Below are 21,479 nucleotides of genomic sequence, written 5' to 3'. Positions count from 1 at the left end.
TTTTGAAGCAAAAACCGTATTGTACTCAGAAAGAGCTTTCAATTGATACCCATATGCATGTGTGTTTTTAGCAATTCCAAGATGGAAGCTTCTAGAAGATTCTAGAAGGGAGATTCTAGAAGGAGGGTTCCAAAAGGAAGACATATGGCGAGACACTTGTCACAAACTTTCCAAAAGATGAGACACTTGTCAAAAAGCTTTCAAAGAAAGAGACAAGTGTGTGGATACTTCTCAAAAAGATTTTAAGGAAGAGACAAGTGTGTGGACACTTGTCATGCAAACTTTACCTTTTACTAAACACTTGTCACAATCCTCTTCAACTTTTCCCTTTTTCTCTTGAAGCAATTTCTCTATAAATAAAGCCTCTTTCCCTCTCATTTCCCTATTTCCAAGTTGCTGAATTTTCCTCTACCATCAGCCCAAGAAACCCCCTTCATTGCCATCACCGTCTCTCTCTACGCTTACTATTCCTTCATCCTCAAGAAGCCATATCTCTCTCTATAGCTTGCTGTTTTTCAACGCCACACACCTATAAATCTGAAAATTCTGTTTTTCCCCTTAGTTTTGCGCTCTTCTATTCATCCTACAAGCCACCAAGACACTAGATCTCTTCTCTAGCATACGCAGCACCTAAATTTTATCTTTGTACATATGTTTGAGAGTCTACTTATGTTTACTTTTACGCATATGCACATGGCATCTTGCATGATCTACGAGTGTGAGTCTACTTAAACTCACTCTCGGATTGCTCGTAACTCACCTCAATCCTAAGGTACTTGGGTTGAGTAGAAATCTATTTCCTTCGGGGGGGGGGGTTGCCCATCTTCAACCCTCATTCTGCCTCTTGTCTCTTTGAAGTGTTGTGATTAATATTTTGTCAAGTTCTTTAAGCGTTAAGAACTCTTAGTTGTACGGGGCTCTTACACTCTCGACCAGATTCTAACACTCAGAGCTATGATTGAGGAGGGTAGACACCATGGCAGGAGGATCTATTGTAACTATGGATTTCCGCAAAGCTTTTGACACAGTGCCGAGAGCCAGACTTATACGCACACTACAGGATATTTGGGGGATCTTGCCTTTATACAGGACAGTGGTAGGGCGGGTACGCACTATTGAGGGTATGTCTCACGTGGTCCACTCCACTATTGGGGTGAACGAAGGATGCCCCCCATTCCGACTCTTTTTGGGATGTATGTGGATGAGCTTTCAGACTATGTAGAGCGAGACGGAGAGGTGCTCAACTAGCAGGGACATGGATTTCAATGTTGTTATACGGAGATGATATAGTGTTGATTTCTCACTCTCCGGAGGGGATACGTTGTACAACGCCATTTGGATGCTTTGCACACATTTGTTCATGATAGGGGATTGTCTGTCAACCTTGGGAAAACCAAGGATATGGTGTTCAACACCACATCACAGTGGGCCAGGAGGTGAGCACCCACATTCGTATGGCCAAGAGACAGTGGAGTACACAGATTCATACACTTATCTTGGGATAGTCTTCAGTGGACCAGTGTTTTCATCGAGGAGAGCAATAGAGACAAGACTAACGAGCGCTTATGCCGCCTTGGGAGGATTGAAGAGGATGTCTTCGTAGATTCAATATCAGGAACCGCGAACAAAGCTCTGGTTTTTTGACACTCTAGTGGCTTCAGCTATGCTTTATGGAGTTCAGATACGTGGCCCCTAAGTAGACGACCATGGCAAATCGTGCAGCATAGATGGATGGAGATATATGAAGAGGCCTCTGGTCTCTATGATTTCTCAAATGATTCAGGCTAAGGACTCAGTGCCACATGAGATTATCCGAGCCGAGCTAGCTGCCCCAGCCCCCGTGGTCCAGGCATTGACTAGATCAATATGCTTTATACACAGCGTATGGGACCTCGCCAGAGACATATATGCTCGGCTAGCCTTGGAGTCGTCCTGACAACTAGCATTGCACGGTGACGCAACATGTTGGTATGGACAGATGACATCATAGTTTCAGCCATATGCTTTCAGCACAGATAGATAGCCTCCGTTCTTTTACTCTTGGATGCACCCTTGTAACAGACTTGGGCACCCCAAGTCTAGAATCTGTCGCCCCGCGAGAGAGAGATTCACTTTAAAAATACTTCTCAACTTAAGTCAGTTCAATTCGAGACAACACGGCCCGGTGTAGTTCCGTGCCCAAAGGTATTGGCAACAAAACCTGGCCCCCCTTTCGATATTTCTTTATTTTATTAAATCTTGAGCAAAGTACAACTCCCGTAGGTGACCTCTACTCTCAGACTCTGCGTCCAGATGCTCTGAAGAGTGACACCCTTGGGGCTTATTTATTCTTATAAGGGATGCCAAAAGCAGAGCCCCAAAAGCAGTTAAACTCAAAAGCAGTGAGTTTCAAAAGCAACTGGGTCCAAAAATTCCGTCCAATTTTCAACGCAAAAAGCGGGATTGTCCGTACAGTCTACCACATCAGCATGTCAATGGAAAAATCGGGGATTCTATACTGTTGACAGGTTAGGGTCCGTAACGCCTGCCACGTCAACCTTCTGACCGGGTGGTCATGCCACGTCATCACTTTGTGACATATCCCCCTCTTGAAAGAATTGTAATCGCCCTTGACTACGCATGCAAAACCATTTCAAGCCATAAACCATTTCAGTAGACACTGACTCTTAAGTAACGACGCATTAGACACGACACGTCTAGCACTTGTACAAAGACGACAAAAGCATCACTACACATGACATCACAGGACATCACAGGACAAATTAATCACAAAAAAATTCATTCCAAATCTCACATTATGACTGCCAACTACGTATTTAATAACCACATCTAGATCCATCCCGAACCTCACTGATTTTAGATTAACTAATCCCATATTGAGGTCATGTCTATAGAAATTTTCGACTCAAGCATTGTCATGTGGGAGAATACATTTTCGGGGATCCCAAGTCGCAGTACTTGTCTCATAATGTCATTCAGCATAATACTATCAGCCCATCAGTATCCCTGAAACCCAAAGGGAAAACAATTGACCTTATTCCAACGACGTAATCTGTGACAAAGGAGTGGAGTAACTCTCCTCTTGTGCAGTCCCGCCTGCAACAGATTCAACCCGTTGATCTGTGGGAACTCTTGCAATAGCCACTCCTAGGCCAAAAGCATCGAGGTAAAGTTCCAAATCTGAGGAGTATCTGCTAGGTCCTCCCCCTCCATCCATTTCTCATTTACTGCCCGATGGTCTTAAGTAAGAACCATCGTTCACTTTACCTTTCTCTTTCTTGTCTTGGAAAGCCAGTATCTGTTCCTGAACCAGTATCTTCTAGCTCTTTTCCAATTCAGGTTAATCCGAGAGCTATCCCCGCTCAAAAGCCATCATCATCATATCATTGATAATCGTGTTATATGCTCACAAATAACAGGTTCTTCCGTACAACATTAGTGTCATCCAAAAATTCAAGATCTTCCAAAAAGTCTTATTTCATAAATTCTAACAACAAAATAATGCTAATTCATCCATAATGTTCTATCTAAAATCTTTTCTGCAACGAGTATCTCCTCCTCCCACTGTATTTCCATTCTGTCAGTCATCCTGATTCTTGTGCCTTGTTGGGGCACCGTGCAGTGACATGTCCTTGACCTCTGCATTCAAAACACTTTCTTGCTTTAAAAAAATCCATCTTTTTTATCTTCTGTCAGTCGAGATCGTGTATCCGTCTGTCGTCTGTTTCTACTTGTCGAAGGTTTGTAGAAGGTAATCTAATGGGTAAGCCCAGTTACCCGAATGCATAGCGAATCCCTACTTAGTATGTCCCATCAATTGTTAAATGGACTCTGTCCTCATCACTCGAGTCAAGAAAGGATGAGCTAGTCGAGTTGTCAGAAGAAGATAAGGACGAACCGAACAATGCTTCGAAGCATACACGCTTCTTTTGTTTTCTTGCTTTCTCAAAAGAGGATTTTCGGCCCAAGTAACCATGGAAATCAACTCCCTTGTTACGTTTCTTCAATTGCTTCTCCCTTGACCCAAATTATTGCGTGACTCGCTTTTCAACAATGTCCTCAAGTTCATCTTCAGTAAACATCCTTGGGACAAGAGATTTCTTGATTGCCGGTTTTATTGGTGACTCAATAGCTTCCTGCCAACAAAAATGCACGGTGCCGGGTCAAAAATTAGGCATGTTGTGGATCCTTGGCAAACTGAAGCATATGCTTTGCGCAATCGTCAACCTTTGTTGACATTGCATCTCCATGAGTTCATACTATGAAGGCCGAGGTGACCCGTACTCGTCCCTTGCTAATCCGCTTGAATTTTCAGTACCACCTCCTGCTTCGGAGATGGCACATGGAGTCATCTGATTCTTTTCCAAATCCATATGTGTCGCGAGAAGGATCGGATGTCCCGATAGAACAGAAATCGATCGTGCTCTGATACCATTGTAACAGACTTGGGCACCCCAACTCTAGAATCTGTTTCGACACGAGAGAGAGAGAGAGAGAGAGAGAGAGAGAGAGAGAGAGAGAGAGAGAGAGAGAGAGAGAGAGAGAGAGAGAGACACTTTAAAAATACTTCTCAACTTAAGTCACAATTCAATTAAAGAGGACACGGCCCAACGTAGCTCCATGCCCAGAGGTATTGGCCCCAACACCTGGGGCCCCTTATGGTATTTCTTTCTTTTATTAAATCTTGAGCAAAGTACAACTCACATAGGTGGCCTCCGCTCTCAGACTCTGCGTCCAGATGCTCTGAAGAGTGAGGCCCTTAGGGCTTATTTTTTAATTACAAGGGATGCAAAAAGCAAAGCCCCAAAAGCATTAAAACTCAAAAGTAGTGAGTTCCAAAAGCAACTGGGTCCAAAAACTGCAAAAAGCAATTAGAGCAGTTTCGAAAATTCTCTACAGCTGTAGCGCAAAAAGCGGGATTGTTCATACAGTCTGCCAAATCAACATGTCAGCAGAAAAACCGGAGGTTCCATACCGTTACCACATCAACGTCCATACCGCCTGCCACGTCAACATTCTGTCCAGGTGGTCATGCCACGTCATCACTTTGTAACAACCCTCCCTATCTCTCACACGAACAAAGATCACTAGACTCATACGTCAGGATCTCATTCAGCTAGATACCACAAGCACCTAGATACCAGGAGCACATGGATACAACCGGTGCATGAGTTGGGCTTTCCAACTCGTGGAGGACGGTTTTGTGACTAGGCCTGCATACATGGATACATACTTATCTCATGGGATATGATGTGCTATTGGGCAGATGCGCACATTCTCACATCACCTTCAGATTGAGACTGGCCGACTTCGACGGGTACCAACAAAGGCTAGGATATGTCATTTATGTCGCCTAGAGCAAGCGACAGAGCTGCACTACACATGTCACTCTCTGGTATACTATGAGATACAAGGCCACTTCCACTCTGTTCAGAGAGGGTTTTGGACCATTCTCTAGAGTCATAAGATACGAAGATCAGAGATGTCTTGGATTGTTTCTACTAGAGCTGCACAAACATAGAGAGAGCTTACTGAGGACATCACGGGAGAGCCAGTCTCAGAGACAAATTACAGACTTCTTTATAGCAGCCAGGGGCCACCCAAAGGAGCTGTCATCACAGCACATCTCAGATCCAACCCACACCAAAGGTACGCGGATCGATCGAGCCATTGAGCTAGGGAGATCCAAGCGCCCATGACCAAGTGGGGCCTCACATAATCAACATAGGTGGCAGCAGAGGATCCAAGCCATCCTAGATCGACATGCGAGACGACCAGTCAGAGTATTGACCATGGAGGATATTGATGAGATTCGGCAACGATCGATGAGGAATCTCATCTGATGTATCACTTAACCATCTTTGTTTCAGCTTTGTCTCACCTAACCCCTTATATCAACCCTCACCCCATCACCCCTCCCCAACTATTTCGTCTCAGTTTTGTTTTTCAAATCTTTGTACTTGTTGTACTCATACACTGTATCAGATTCACCAATTGTAACTTTTGGTCTCAGAGGTCACTTTGCCCTCTTGAAGACATTATTATAACATTTCATCTCATCTCTCTCTCTCTCTCTCTCTCTCTCTCTCTCTCTCTCTCTCTCTCTCTCTCTCTCTCTCTCTCTCTCTCTCTCTCTCTCTCTCTCTCTCTCTCTCTCTCTCTCTCTCTCTCTCTCTCTCTCTCTCTCTCTCTCTATACGTCAAACCACACGTTTGGGGAGTTTTTAAGCCATGTACAAAGGCCGCCTCAAAAAATACAGCAGACCGGAAATTCAGTTCAGTGGAGGCACTTTCATTCCGGACATGGCCTTCAACCTCCTGTCTGTGTCGAGTTTGGACTCTCAAGGGGCTTACATACACTTTGGGAGTGGCACAGTCACCATTCTAATTCAACGATAGATACTATCCATGCACACGGTGAGCGCGATGGTTCCCTACAGTACATCACTGCTCTTTTGTCTCAGACCACGGAGTCTTCTTCTCTATGGCATGCACGATTTGGACATCTATGCTATCAGCAGCTTCAGCACGCTGCTAGGACCTAAATGGAGGAGGGTTTACCAGCGATACGCTCCTCATCAAACCGATGCGAGGCTTGCCAAATGGGCAAGCAACACAGGGTTGCCTTTCCGAAGCAGGCATCGAATAGAGCTTCGGCACCACTTGCACTGGTTCACATTGATCTATGTGGCCCAATGAGCACTCCTTCATTTTCTGGCGCATAGTTTTTGCTTAGGCTTGTGGATGATTTCAACAAGTACACTCGGGCTTCGTTCTTAAAGCTCAAGTCCAAGGCTTTCAGTTTTATTCGAAATTGAAGACGATGGTTGAAAAGGAGAAGGACTTGCATCGCTCACACAAAGGGGGTGAGTTCACCTTGAAGGACTTTGCACAGTGGTGCAAGTCAGAGGGCATCCAACGCCAGCTGACTACTCCTTCCCACAACGGAGTTGTTGAGCAGAAGAATCGGACTATCATGGAGATGGCTCGTGCAGTGCTTGCGCATCCTTCTTTGCCCCAGGTTTACTGGGAAGAGACGTGCAACACGGCGGTTTACATCCAGAACCGTTCTATCCATGCTTTGCAGGACATGACTCCTTATCAGGCTTACTACGGGTGCAAGCCCTCATTGGGAAGGAAATCCAGATACTCGGCGCTCTACTACAGGAGTAGTTTTCACACTCGGCTCGGTCTCACACGATTTTTTGGGTGTCCGGCTTTTGTCATGTGCCAAAGGAGAAGCGAAAGAAGTTAGACTTCAAGACAAAGAAGCTCATCTTCCTGGGCTATTCACGAGAGTCTGATGGATACCAGCTTTATAATCCTCACGCCAAGACCACCACAGTTAGTCGTGATGTGACTTTCATGGAGCCTTTCAGCACACCTGCAAAAGGGGCAGCAGCATCCAAGCCTATACCTTCCCTACCTCCACCTCCCACACTTGATCCTACCCCTATCCCTCTTCCTGTTCATGTATCCTCTACACCGCAGCCAGTTACTTCACCCGATCATGCCATGTCAGATTCCGATTCTGATATGGATGATGGTTCTCTTTCGGTGGAGGCGGTCCCCCCTCGCAAGGAGAAGTTAGTACCTAGTTGGCTCTACTCTACGGTTTCTTCTTCTGGAGTCACGAAGTTACAAGACTCGCAAAACCTTGGACAGTCTCAACGTTCTGCACGCCTCAAGGAGAGGCAAGTTTATCACGGCGCAGAGTTCGTGAACTTTGCACTCCTATCTCAGATTCAAGCTTCACCAGTTGAACATTCCTCAATCGAGGAAGCACTCCAGCATGATTGCTGGAAGCGTGCCATGCAGACAGAGATGGAAAATATCGAGCGGAATAAAATCTGGACTTTGGTTCACAGGCCCAACAAGCAGAAGTTGGTTTCTACGAAATGGATTTTCAAGACAAAGTACAAGGCCAATGGTTCCCTCGACAAACACAAGGCGAGACTTGTTGCTCGAGGTTTCACACACAACCAGGCGTGCACTTTGACGAGACCTTTGCTCCCACCGCTCGCATGACTACCATACGCACAACGTTTGCTCTCGCATCTAACTTTGGTTGGCCTATCCTCCATATGGATAGTGTGTTTCTGAATGGAGATTTAGATAAAGAAATTTATGTGGAGCAACCTCTTGGGTTCCGTATACCAGGCAAGGAGGATTGGGTCTATCAGTTGTGGAAAGCATTGTATGGACTGAAGCAGGCTAGAGGACAGTGGTACCTCACACCTGACCAGTTTTGCGTGAAGCTGGGTTACGGCGTACCTCATCAGATTCCAATTGTTATGTTGTCTCTCATGGCTCTTTGGTTGTGATAGTGATTGTCTATGTGGACAATCTCCTTTTCACAAGCTCATGGACCAGCAAGATCAAGTCGATCATGCAAGCTATGGAGACACGTTTCGAGATGACTCATCTTGGGCTTCTTCATTATTTTCTTGGATTCGAGATTTTTCAGAGACCAGACGGCATCTTCTTTTCTCAACGGAAGTATGCGAAAAAGATTCTAGATGACAGGCTGCAAACCGATTGGCACTCCTCTTGAGCCCGAAGAGAACATATCGCTTCACGATCCTTCCCTACAGATTAACCTAAAGCAGTACAGGAATGTTGTTGGCTGCCTTGTATGGCTGACTTATTCTCGACCAGACATCTGTTACACAGTTTCTGTCCTCGGTTCCTTCAACACTCGACCTCGTCAGCGACATTGGCAGTGTGCCCAACGTACTTTGCGGTACATCAACGGCACCTTGGACCATGGTGTGTTCTATGGTCGCTCCAAGGGTTGCACCTTACTTGGTTGGTGCGATTCAGATTGGGCAGGAAATCCAGATACTCGGCGCTCTACTACAGGACTAGTTTTCACACTCGGCTCGGGACCCATTTCATGGAGCGGTAAGCGATAACCCACCGTTGCGCTATCTTCCGCAGAGGCGGAGTACAGAGCATATTGCTATGCTGCTTGTGAGGCCATATGGCTACGGAGATTACTCGGAGAGTTGTGTTTTCCCCAGACTGCTACGACTCGTCTTTTGTGCAACAATCAGAGTTGCATTGCTATTGCCAAGAACCCTATCTTTCACGCTCGGACAAAGCACATTGAGGTGCAATACCACTATGTTCGGGAGCGGGTTTTGGCTGGAGATCTTCATTTGGAGTATGTCCCTACAGCAGACAATGCAACAGACATCTTCACGAAGAATGTACCTCAACGGACCTTGGCTTCTCACCTTCGACCCATTTGTGTTGTCTCAGCATCCGGTGCTCAGAGGGGGTGTTAGAGTTACGCCACCGTTGCTTCGACACTTTGTACGGCTAGTGATTTTCCTTAGTTGGCCATCCATCGCACATCATGTAGATTACATGGGCCGACACTTTAGCACGTGTGCGGCCGGTCATTTTCTGAGCCTAGGTGGCTGCACACATTTTTAGCTATTTTTGGGCTTTTATGTTTTTTGCACCGGTTACACATTTTGCCCTACCTCAACCTAAGATTCTACAAATAGAATGCTTAGGGTCTTGTAGTCATTCAGATTGTGTATTGAGAGCATCATTTGCAGAGCACTTGTGTTCTCTCTCTCTCTCTCTCTCTCTCTCTCTCTCTCTCTCTCTCTCTCTCTCTCTCTCTCTCCAACGTTTTCGGCACGCGTGGCCCACACCCTCTCCGCTGCTTACTCTCACAAATTGCCTACCCAAAATCGTGTGAAATAAGTAAAATAACTACCTAGATGACATACTAATTAAATTTTTTGATAGGATGAACCTGCCTTAGCAACCAACTTCTACCAACATCTGATCAATGAAGTAAAGCATCTCGTTACCCCCTCCTGAGAGTGATTGTGAGCAACACCCTCTGATGCTCCATCTCATTTCAAACATCATACAATGTCGGGAAAAGTTCCCATGTGCCAGCTCTACCAAGCCCTAAGTCATCATTTCCACAAAACAAATCTCCTAATGCTTAAAAGATCAAAGGGCTGCGTCCATGCAACATCATACCCCTTAAAGGTGCGATTGAATTTGGACTGCGCAATTTCCAACCCTTCACAATCAGATTCCCCGTAGCTGCTCATCCATTGATGAGTGCTAGGGATGCCTTCTCTCTCCACTCTATGGATATGTTTGTATTGACACAACTGGTACTACATTCATTCTTTCTACAGAGAATAGGGCTTTTTAGGTCTATCCATCAAGTTTAGAAGATTTTAGAGTCAATGTGTGAGTTTAAGCTTTCTATTTGCCATAACAGTTTCTTTTCTTTTTCAAAAAAGCCAAGAATGACAGTATTAAACTACTAGGTGTAGCTCTTTGGTTGAACCATTCAGGGCCGTGTGCACGATAAGTAAAAACTAAGACTATTTCTTGGTTTAATCTACTCACCAACAGATGAGGACAAGAGCACTCCGATCTAGGCCTTGATAAATGTTTAAAACTACAACAATTTGACCTGCACAAAACCTTATGCTCAGAGTAGAGCTTAGCAAGCTGCTGCACACCCAGGTAGAACAGCTTTAAAAACCTGAAAGAGACCCAAAACAGGGGCTACCACCAAAAACAAAAGCCAAACTATCGGTTCAATTGTTCAATACCACAAGGTGCCTGAGGTATATCAAGTGCATAGAGAGTGTGAACCTAGAACTCACCAATAGTTGGTTGTGACTACTTCAACCTGAGACCACTCACATTTTCCTGATATATGGGTTTAAGTCCAGCCACCTCGTCAACGTTGATAATTTTGATAACGCAGTGACATCCATGGAAAAGCTTTTCCAATCATGTCAAAGTGCCGTCAAGATTCTCATCTCTAACATTGTTTGCATGCTAAAAGTTAGCATAGGATTATGCCAAAAAATTGGTTCTATGGGAAAATATATAAATAATCTGTTTAGAAAAGAGTACTATTGCTATCATATCATTTCAGTGAAGTTCAAATATCTATAATCAATAGAAACAAGAAAAGAGTCCTATTGTTCTCAGATCATTTCAATGCAGTTCAATGTCTAGGACATTCATTTCAAGGCAGTTCAAATGTCTTAAACAGAATGGAATCTGAACCTGTATTTCTCTTGGAAAAGTAGCACTGAATAGCATGGTCTGCCTTTCTCCTGCTCGAGGCATGTCCATTTGCTCAACGATTTTACGTATCTGTGGTTCAAACCCCATATCAAGCATCCGATCTGCCTCATCCAATGCCAAGTATCGCACTTGAGATAAAGAAACTCGAGCTCTTTCTAAAAGGTCCCCTAAGCGTCCAGGTGTTGCCACCAGAATATCAACACCTCTATCCAATTCTCGCAGCTGAAAAACATGACTGATTAGACAAAAACACCGAGAATGACTTGCATCAACAAAGTTTCTTATCCTACTCAAGCAAGCAACTCTGTTTCACAATGTGTCAAAAACAACTAAGACAACCGCTCACACAAAGTGAGACCACAAATAAGCTACAAAAAGGTTCCCTAGTATAAGACGCTCCCTTTCATCCATATCATGAATAGGATGTCCAGAGCTGAAATTCTAACCAACAATGGGACACAAGTCACACCTCTGGTGAGCTTGCATATCCAGGGAAAGCAACTTGCCTTCACATCGGTCTATTCAAGTGCAAATATCCAAAAGATGAACCAATATATATACCTAGATGAATCTAGGATAACCCCAGATTCACCCTTAAAAGAGAAGTGCAAGGTATCGACTCATGGTAGTCACCCACAAGACGATATAACCATCATCTCCACCATGCATAGTATTGACTAAATACTACGACATCCCCACTAACCTCGTCAGTGCCCAAACATGAACAAATAACCTCGCAATCAATCAAGTTGAACCTCCAAGTTGAGGTCACCTGCTCAAAGCTTCCTCTTCAATTGAAATGACTCGTCCAATCCTCTTACTCTTGCTGATAGTCCCTTTTCTTTATCACAAAAAAGAACAGTGCTAATAGCAGCTTTTGATAAATGTGATCACAGGTTTAGGCAGCTATTAATAGTTATGATCACAACTCTCGCAGGCCCCTTTTCTTAATCGGAAAAATGCTCACGAGTCACAAGCTGAGTCCTTGGAACTAAAACAGTACACTGCTCATCCAGAATAAGCACAAACATAAGTTGCTCTTGAACGCGCTTATGAACAATAAAAATGGACCCAACAATGCTGATCATCAAGGGTTTACAGCTACTCATCAATACATAATTAAAGTCTACATGCTCAAGCTCGAGTATGAAGCACTACAATGAATCAAGAAGGCTTAAATCTCCACAGGAGATTCAAGTCTCCACAATGCCAAACTTGTTTCCGTCCAGAAAGAACCGCCTCCTGGATTGATCAATTTCATGTTGTGCATGCAATGGTGGATAGTCAGTCTGAGCAACCTCCATCAACTTCGACATACTCCACAAGTTGTAGTTTAAGCAGCAAGCAAAGAACCATGCAACCATCAACAAAAATGTTGAGCATGCTCTAGCAGAGATAAAGAGCAAACAAAAGTTATACAAAGACTTAGATAAGGCGCATGGCTTATTTATCCTCCAAAAGGACTAAGTGTCAGAAATTTGTGACGTGGCATGGCCTAACTTGCAAATTCTGGTCCAGAGGCCCAAAAGGAATTAGGGTTAAAAACCTCACCCTACCCAACTCACAGATGATGGCCAAGGGGCCTAAACCCTTATAGAATAAAGCAAGGACCAAAATTTGCATAGAAATTGACACGTGGCATATTGTACAAACTATCCCACGTTTTGCAGAGATGATGACTTGGCACCATGTGGACTCCTGGGGGCACTTGATTTTGGGCCAGAGGCCATCTGTAAAACGTTGATAAGCAGAGCCAAGGCCTCTCTCTCAGGCGGATTAGACTGGGAGCACTACAAAGAGAGGACCCTCGAAAATTGTACCTTTGTGAAGCATTAATAAGGAAATATCGAAAGGGGCACAAGTCTTTGGGGGCAGAGCATCTGGAAGTGGAACTCAGCTGCTTCGTGTCAACTCTCCTCTTCTCTCGCCCCCCTTGTTCAAGTCCAATTCAGGTGATTGCACTTTTCTCACATGTTGTTGTAGATCTTTGGCTTGGGGTGTCCAAGTCTTATTACAGTGGTATCAAAGCTCAAATGGTTCTTCTTCTACAGAGGATCCAATCCCTTTTCCCGCAAAACACATGGCTTCTCGTAGTGAATCAAATCCAGAGGAAATTGTTCGACTACCCGACTTCATGAAAATGAGAGTCTCCCAAAAAGAAATGAAGAAATCCACAGTAAGCCCATCCTTGCCAGAGGAAAGTCAACCCCAACGGAGGATCAGCAAATACCAACAGAAATTCTGGCAGGGGCAGACCTTCAAGCTTCCTCCAAGGAATTAAGAGAAGAGCATATCCCATTCCCACCTCAAGATCTCGACAGGATGGAGTACCGGCATCATCAGGTTGGCACTTGTGCCAAAAGAATGGTCAAGTACTCCAAGGACCCAAACTACACGAAGTACCTGAAGAATCACCCACTTGATGAGATCCATTCACGATGGCGTGATGTCACCCTTTCACCTCTCAAGTGGCTATAAAGAAGAAAGTACATTCGAGTGCATACAACCAGAAGTTGTACTCACAAGAAGAGTTTGACGACTCCCTTGAACACAAGGTCAAACTGATGAGCACTACGAAGAATTCTCGAAAGAAGAGCCATTCAACAAATTATCTCAGATATTTGGGTCGTTTCGAGGAAGCAAGCAAATCGAAGAAGCATGTTCGCTTTGACGATAATCCCAGTTCGTTTTCTTCATCTTCAGTCACTTCAGAGAGCTCCTCTTCCTCTAATTCTTGCAAGGAGGACAGGAAGCACCGAAAGCGGAGAGAGACTCACAAAAGCAAGAAAACCAAGAAAAGCAAGAAAGGCAGAACCCACAAGGAGTCTCGTAAACATGGGAAGCATTCTACCAAAGGAGTTCAAGGAAGAAGGGCAAGCTTCAGGCTGCAAGGACACCCAATCAGCCCTTGCATTCATACAACAGTTTGGCATCTCCTTTTCGGGAGGACATTTCTCACAAGCCACCAAGGAACGAAGAGCCACATCATATCTAAAAGGTAACTACTAACGCCTAGAGATGGTGGTCTACCCTACTATTGCACTAGGAAGCACCTACAAAACGGCTGAAAATCAAAAGAGTCTTCACTTCAGCATGGCTTCCCGAAGAGTATCAAGAGGATCTCATCACAGCTTGGAATCATCTGAGCATGACAAAAGAAGACACCTTGGGCGCTTATTCCCAAAGGTTTTGGTATACTTTTCTACCAGTCTCTTCTTTTCGGAAAATCGCCATCAATCAACAAGTTGCGCGGTTCGGTTGCGGCCTACCAAAAGAGATTGCCTAAAGCAAAAGTCCGACTCCATTCAGAGACATATGGGGCATGCCAAAGGGGGCTTTGCTATGCATGCTGGCACTCTTAACCAATTTGTTGCTTAATTAGCTTCATCTGAAAGAAATATATTTCTAAATGAATAATTGGATTAATTAGTGAGAGGGTTTTCTTTCTTGAGAAAATATAATTCTAAATGAATTATTGGATTTATAAGTGAGGGGGTTTTCTCGCTTGAGACATCCGAGTACAGATATTTCTAGTGCATCATTTAGAGAAATGACGAGAGCATTGTGAACCGCCGGCAAGAACAGATACTTCAAATACATCAATCGGATGAGTCACAGAGCATTGAGAAGAAGTATTCGACCAGCCCGACAAACATCACATATGTGTCATGGGATGGGTGACAGGGAGCATTGCGAAGGAATTTCTTTGTAAGTTCTGTGAGAAGGAACTTCGTGATGGGTATTGCATGGTCATAAGGTATTCTCAACTGAGAGTTGTGCACAAGAAATCAGGCAAGCACTTGAATGAAGATGGCTTCTGAGTAAATTTTGACGAAATGTAATTACTTTCTAAAAAAGCGAGTTTCTTTGCAAGAAAGCATATGTTTTCTCGAGAAGGTGCATGAGACTGCATCAAGGGACTGCTAAGGATGTGATTAGGTAAGCATGGAATTCGGCTTATAAGTTTTACCAAGTTTTAGCAGGTTTAGATCATTTTTTTGAAGTGCTTGGCCACCCACTTAATAAGTGAGCAGCCCCAGATAAAAAGACAACAAAACCAAGGCGCCCCCAATCTCTCTCTCTAAACAGAAGGAAAAAGCGACCTCTCTCTCTCTAGCCCTAGGCGCCATCTCTCTACCCTATTTATGCCAGGAAGACTCCCCTCTATTCTTGCCAGCTACCAAAAGCTATAAAACCTCTCTCTCTCTCTCTCTCTCTCTCTCTCTCTCTCTCTCTCTCTCTCTCTCTCTCTCTCTCTCTCTCTCTCTCTCTCTCTCTCTCTCTCTCTCTCTCTCAGAGACTCATCAGGCCCCTGGACAGGTAATGCCACATGTGGTGGGATGCAGATGGGAAACAGCTCACAAGACAAATGCGAGATCTGAGCATGGGAGTAGAGGCTCAGGAGATGTAGCAGTGCTATTCAGAGAGGAACTACAACCATTACTGCATATTGTACAAAGAGATGATCATGCTAGATATATGTGGGTGAGACTGAGAGCTGACACAGGCCGGTTCCTATATATTTCCATATGTTACTTTCCTCCCAGTACATCAATGTATGCCGCATCCAGAGGGCAGTCGCCTTTCTCTATCCTAGATGATGATTTGGGAGTTCTCTAGGGAGAGTGATATCATTCTCCTAGGGGACTTCAATGCCCGAACGGGCAACTCGCAAACAGTCTTCTACGACACTTCAGATGAGATGCTTAGAGAGCTGGATGTGGGTGAGCTGGGACTTGACAGATGCTCAGATGACAGAGAGCAAACGGAGTATGGGAGATACCTCATGGAAATGACGACTACACATGGATTAGCCATACTTAATGGCTTACAGCGATTTCCTGGAGCAGTCGGTTTCACATGCTTTCCACATACACATGGGGCCAGTACAGTGGATTATGTTATGACACAACCGAGCTTTGTCCCCTGCATTCACGATTTCACAGTGGGAGCCAGGCCAATGGGCATAGCAGTAGATCATGCTCTCTTGACACTATCCATTAAATTTCAATATAGTACAACCCAGACATCAGGAGACAGGTCACACACCCGCTATACATTCACACCAGAGACTGATTTCGTTTATTCAGAGGAGATCTCGGACCGTCTATTGGAAGGCACAACTGGCACAAATGGTACATGCCTCTCAGTGGAGGAGTGCACCACTCTATTGACAGAGACACTGCATGGGGCTGCATCAGTGGCGTACCCACACACTCAGCCGGGCAAGAGACGACATTCTGGGAGCATGCCCCAGAATAGTTGGTATGATGAGGAGTGCAGAGAGATGAGAGCCCAGCTTTAAAAAGATCTTCTTTTAGGAGTCATCACTTACAGACAGTCTCGGATTGCTTTCCGACGCCTTATGCGACGGAAGAAGCGAGCTTACCTAGCTCAGATGGAGCAAGACTTGTCTCAGATATTCTTGAGTGGGAACTCAGGAGAGGCATGGCGACTCTTCCATGAACACTCCCCTCCCCCAGTGATTACTTCACCTGAGGTGTGGGGCCAATATGCGACATCATTATATACGGTTCTTGGACAGGAACCCCTTCCAGACCCTACCAAGCCTCGCCCAGCTACAAGCACTTTCTTTACACTTGAGATGGTACAAAGGGCCATCGACAGGATGAAGACCGGGAAGGCATATGATCGTGACGGTCTAGTAGCGGAGCACTTTATACATGCCAGAGATATGCTGATGGAGGTTCTCGTAGTGTTATTCAATCGTGCCATGTGTGAGGGATTACCTGAGACTTGGAGGCTGTCTAATATTGTGCCTATCTTCAAGGCTGGTGACCCTACAGATTGGTTGGGCACACATTGGCACGGTTGTATGCATCTATCCTGGAGCAACACTTGAGTAATTGGGCAGAGGGCGAGGGTGTACGAGCGAAGGGTCAAGCTGGCTTCAGGAGGGGTTTCTCCACTCTTGATCATATTCTGACACTCAGGGCCATCATTGAGGAGGGCAGAGCACATGGGAGACGGATCTATTGTAGCTTTGTGGATTTTCGTAAAGCATTTGACATGGTACCAAGAGCTCGATTGATGCGAAGATTACAGGAGATGGGGGTGCCCATAGAGGTGATTTGGGGGATTATGGCTTTGTACAGATCGGTGATGCGACATGTACGCACTCCGCAAGGGGTATCTAATTTAATTCACTCTACTATTGGAGTGAAACAAGGCTGCCCATTGTCTCCTACGCTATTTGGTATGTATGTTGATGAGGTGTCTGATTACATCGACAGAGAGGGTGACAAAGGTGCTCAGCTGGCAGGGACGTGGATCCCATTGTTGCTTTATGCTGATGATATTGTGCTCATATTTGATTCACGAGAAGGTATGCAACGACAGTTGGATGCACTACACACTTTTGCACAGGATAGTGGATTGTGTGTAAACCTAGGTAAAACCAAGGTTATGGTGTTTAACACCACAAAGCAATGGGTCAGGAGATCAGTACCTACTTTCAAGTATGGTCAAGAGACTGTGGAGTATACAGATGCATACACTTACCTGGGGGTAGTCTTTACTGGGTCGAGATTTTCCTTGAAAAGAACGGCAGAGACTAGACTAACCAGAGCTGCACCAGCTCTGGGAGGAATGGAGAGGATGTGTTCGCAAGTTCAGTTCCAGGAACCCAGGACAAAGTTATGGCTCTTTGATACTCTGGTTGCCTCTACTATGTTATATGGGGTGCAGGTTTGGGGACCTTCTGTAGGCCAGGAGGGTTGGAGGCGTATGGAGAAGCCCCTGGTATCTATGATCTCTCGGCTGATTAGAGCCAAGGCTTCTGTACCGCATGATATCATTCGAGCGGAATTAGCTGCTCCCCCTATGGTGATTGAGGCACTTACTAGATCAGTCTCCTTTGTTCACAATCTGTGGGATACTACCAGAGACAGATATGCCAGGGTGGCTCTAGAGTCCTCCAGACAATTAGCTCTTAATGGGGATACATCATGCTGGTATGCAAAGATGGCATCATGGTTTCAGACACATGGTTTCACCATGGACAAGTTGCCTCCTTTTCAATACTCTCTACAGGCACCCTTGAGGTCTTTGACGCGGGTAGAGATTAATAGACTCATTGGTCGGGATCTGATTCAGCTGGACACGAGGAGGACATGGATAGAGCCGATACAGGAGTTGGGCACAAAGACGGCTTTCTATAGAGAGCATTTTCTCCACCTCACGGAGGATGGGTTTGTGATTCGACCTAGCTATATGGATAGGCATCTTTCTCATGGTGTCCGATGTGCCATTGGCCAGATACGCACGTCCTCAATCAGCTCGAGATTGAGACTGGCAGATTCAGAGGGACACTAGCAGATAGCAGGATATGCCGCTTATGCCATCTAGAGCCAGAGACAGAGGTACACCACATATGTCATTGCACAGTGTACTATGAGATACGAGGCCGTTTTCATTGTCTATTCAGAGAAGGTTTCGAGCCACTATCTAGGGTCATGAGTTATGAGGATCAGAGATGTCTTGGGCTATATCTACTTGAGCTACACAGGCATAGAGAAACTTTACTGAGGAGAGCTGAAGAGAGACAACCCCAGAGACAGATCACAGATTTTTTTACACTAGATACTGTACACCCAGAAGAACAGACAGAGGAGCAACCAACAGTAGAGAGGTCTACCCGCACTACTGGCATTCTAATAGACCGTGCATTGGAGCTAGGGAGATCTAGACGACCCCGATGGAGAAGAGGAGCTACACAGTTTTGAAGGAGGCTACAGCAAAGGATTCGAGCCATACTTTTTCGTCGTCCAGAGTGCAGATGAAGATGGATCTCTATGCAGATAGATTTCTACTTCCCTCCCAAATTGTCTACACCTTGTATAGCTCAGTTCACACGATTCACGCCTTTCGCCTTTCACACCTATCCGCTTAGTTTAGGATTCCGCAGTATTTATATCTTGTTATCCCTTGTTTTATTTATTTTGTTAACCTGACTTGATATCAGATACACCGCATTGTAACTTCCTGGTCTCATAGGTCACTTTGGCCTTTTGAAGACGTTAATATAAAATTTCATTTCATTTCATTTCATTTCTCTCTCTCTCTCTCATATAAAAAGCCAACGCGCCAGAGTTCAGTCCCCCATGCTGCTGCAAATTTCAGCCAAGACGACCACCATAGTAAGAAAAGGAAGGCGCTAGTGTTTCACACAATCCTATTTACAGGGCAAACTAGCAAGTTGTACAAGTCTTTTGGCACACCCTCTCTCTCGGTCGCTCTCACAAAAGCACATCTATATCATGAGCTTTGTACTGCTGAATTTTACATAGATAAAACAATTACCAAAAGGGGTGCCTATTCAGCGGCTAGTACCATGTAGGGGAGAAACTCTACCTCTCCATTTCTCCCAATCCATCTCTATATCTTAGTCTCTCTATCTCTCTTAATTACTCGGACTTATATCACCATTATCGAAGTGCTCAATTTCCGGTTTTCTAAGCTGAAAATTATTGTTTATCTGTCCAAGACCACCTGGGTAGTAGGTCAGCTGGTTACAAATCATCAAGCCACATATATCCCCTCATAAATCAGTGCATCATTAAGACTTTAATGCAATTTGGGAGCAATATGCTACAGATCAAGATTTCGGTGAGATCTATGAAAGGGTACAGAGTGGGGACACACTTTCAAAGTACTCTCTCAACGAAGATGTGTGTGTGTGTGTGTGTGTGTGTGTGTGTGTGTGTGTGTGTGTGTGTGTGTGAGAGAGAGAGAGAGAGAGAGAGAGAGAGAGAGAGAGAGAGAGATGTCGTTTGAGGCAGAAGGTATTGACACACTGTCACAATTCTCCTATTTGTTGGGCACAAGGCCATTGATGCCACTTAAGGGCGTTAAGGCTTAGTTCTATTGGCAGCAGCTCAAGTAGGATGTAGATGAGTTTGTGGGTATTTGTTTAATATGTCAAAAAGCGAAGTATCACAGGCACAAAGTGACAAGACTCCTATAGTCTTTGTGAGAGAGTACAACGATGGACTTTATCTTTGATCTTCCCAAGACTCAAAAGTGGACATGATGGTATTTGGACTATTGTGGAAAGATTCAACAAACACGCTCATTTTACTTCCAATGAAGAATAAGAAGACATTCAAGGCTGATCATTTGGCAATGCTATTTCTCTCCTGCATTTTTTGGTTACATGCGATGCCTAAGTTTATCGTTTCAAATTGAGGACCCCGACGGTTTGTTTGGGAAAAAACTGTGTGAGAATGCGCGCACTGTCATCAAATTCTCTTCATCATTTCATTCACGTGCCAATAGTTAGTCACAAATTACCAACTTGGTGGCATTACCGCATTAGAATTATTGAAATGCTCTCTCTATGAAAATAAGTCTCAATGGAAGAAGTATTTACCATTAAAGGATTTTGCTTACAACAACACTATTCAAAGAAGGCACCAGTTGAGATTGTCGAGGGTAGAAAAACACTTCCTCCTACTTTGTGCACCCAAGGCTTCTTGAGGCTCCCCTCGCATTACCTTGCCCATTCGGTGTAAAACCCTAAATCTGCAGAAAAACACAACAGGCTGTAATTTTCTGTCCCCCATAATTTTGAGCAGAGCAAACGCGTCTATACGTGTCTCAAAAGCTGCCACAAGTGATGGGTATTGCATGGTCATAAGGTATTCTCATAGGGTATTGCATCGCAGTATACCTCGAAGGTTTGCGAAGATCAGGGACGGTGAGAACAGGTCCGTGACTGAGTAGATACTTAAGCTTTTCGAAAGCTTGTTTTTGTCCAGACCCCAATGGAATGGAATCCGCTTCTTTGTCAGGTCATGGAGGGGACCTGCTATCGCGGTAAAAGCTCGAATGAAACGCCGATAATAAGAACAGAGGCCAAGGAAGCTTCGTATATCATGTACTGTAGTTGGCGTAGGCCATTCTACAACTGCTTGAATCTTATCAGGGTCCATTCTCACCTGATTGTTAGATACTATATGGCCCAAATAGTGGATTTCTTTTAGAAAGAACTCACTCTTCCTAGCCTTCACAAATAATTTGTGTTTGTGTAATTCTTTAAACACTAAGGCGAGATGCTTATAGTGTTCGTCTTCCGTCTCTGAGAAGATTAACACATCATCAAAGAAAACACCTGTGAAGCTTCTATATGAGTGGAAGATTCTATCCATCATTCTGTTGAATGTGGCTGGTGCATTAGTGAGTCCAAAAGGCATCACTAAGAATTCATACAACCCGAAGGTTGTTCTAAATGAAGTCTTATGCACATCCTGAGGAGCTATGCGGAGTTGATGATAACCGCTCTTCAAGTCTATACGACTAAAAACACTTGCTCCTTGTAACTTGTCAAGAATGTCGTCAATCCGAGGGATTGAAAATCAATTCTTGATTGTGATC

At 44.6% G+C, this 21,479-nt stretch overlaps 1 protein-coding gene across 1 annotated transcript in view; it reads right to left on the bottom strand.

The window, feature by feature from the left end:
• LOC147460853 (DEAD-box ATP-dependent RNA helicase 52B-like) overlaps positions 1–21,479 on the bottom strand; it is an 87,402-nt gene that overhangs the window by 7,676 nt on the left and 58,247 nt on the right. The window contains exon 3 of the mRNA XM_086508541.1: positions 11,064–11,306. Within this exon, the coding sequence (XP_086364667.1) occupies positions 11,064–11,306 (243 nt within the window). The remainder of the gene's footprint in view (positions 1–11,063; positions 11,307–21,479) is intronic.

Source organism: Adiantum capillus-veneris, chromosome 3, assembly GCF_014529385.1.
Source record: "Adiantum capillus-veneris isolate H3 chromosome 3, ASM1452938v2, whole genome shotgun sequence".
Lineage (NCBI taxonomy): Eukaryota > Viridiplantae > Streptophyta > Polypodiopsida > Polypodiales > Pteridaceae > Adiantum > Adiantum capillus-veneris.
The sequence above is the reverse complement of the archived record's forward strand: the minus strand, read 5'-3'. Positions and strand labels throughout refer to the sequence as shown.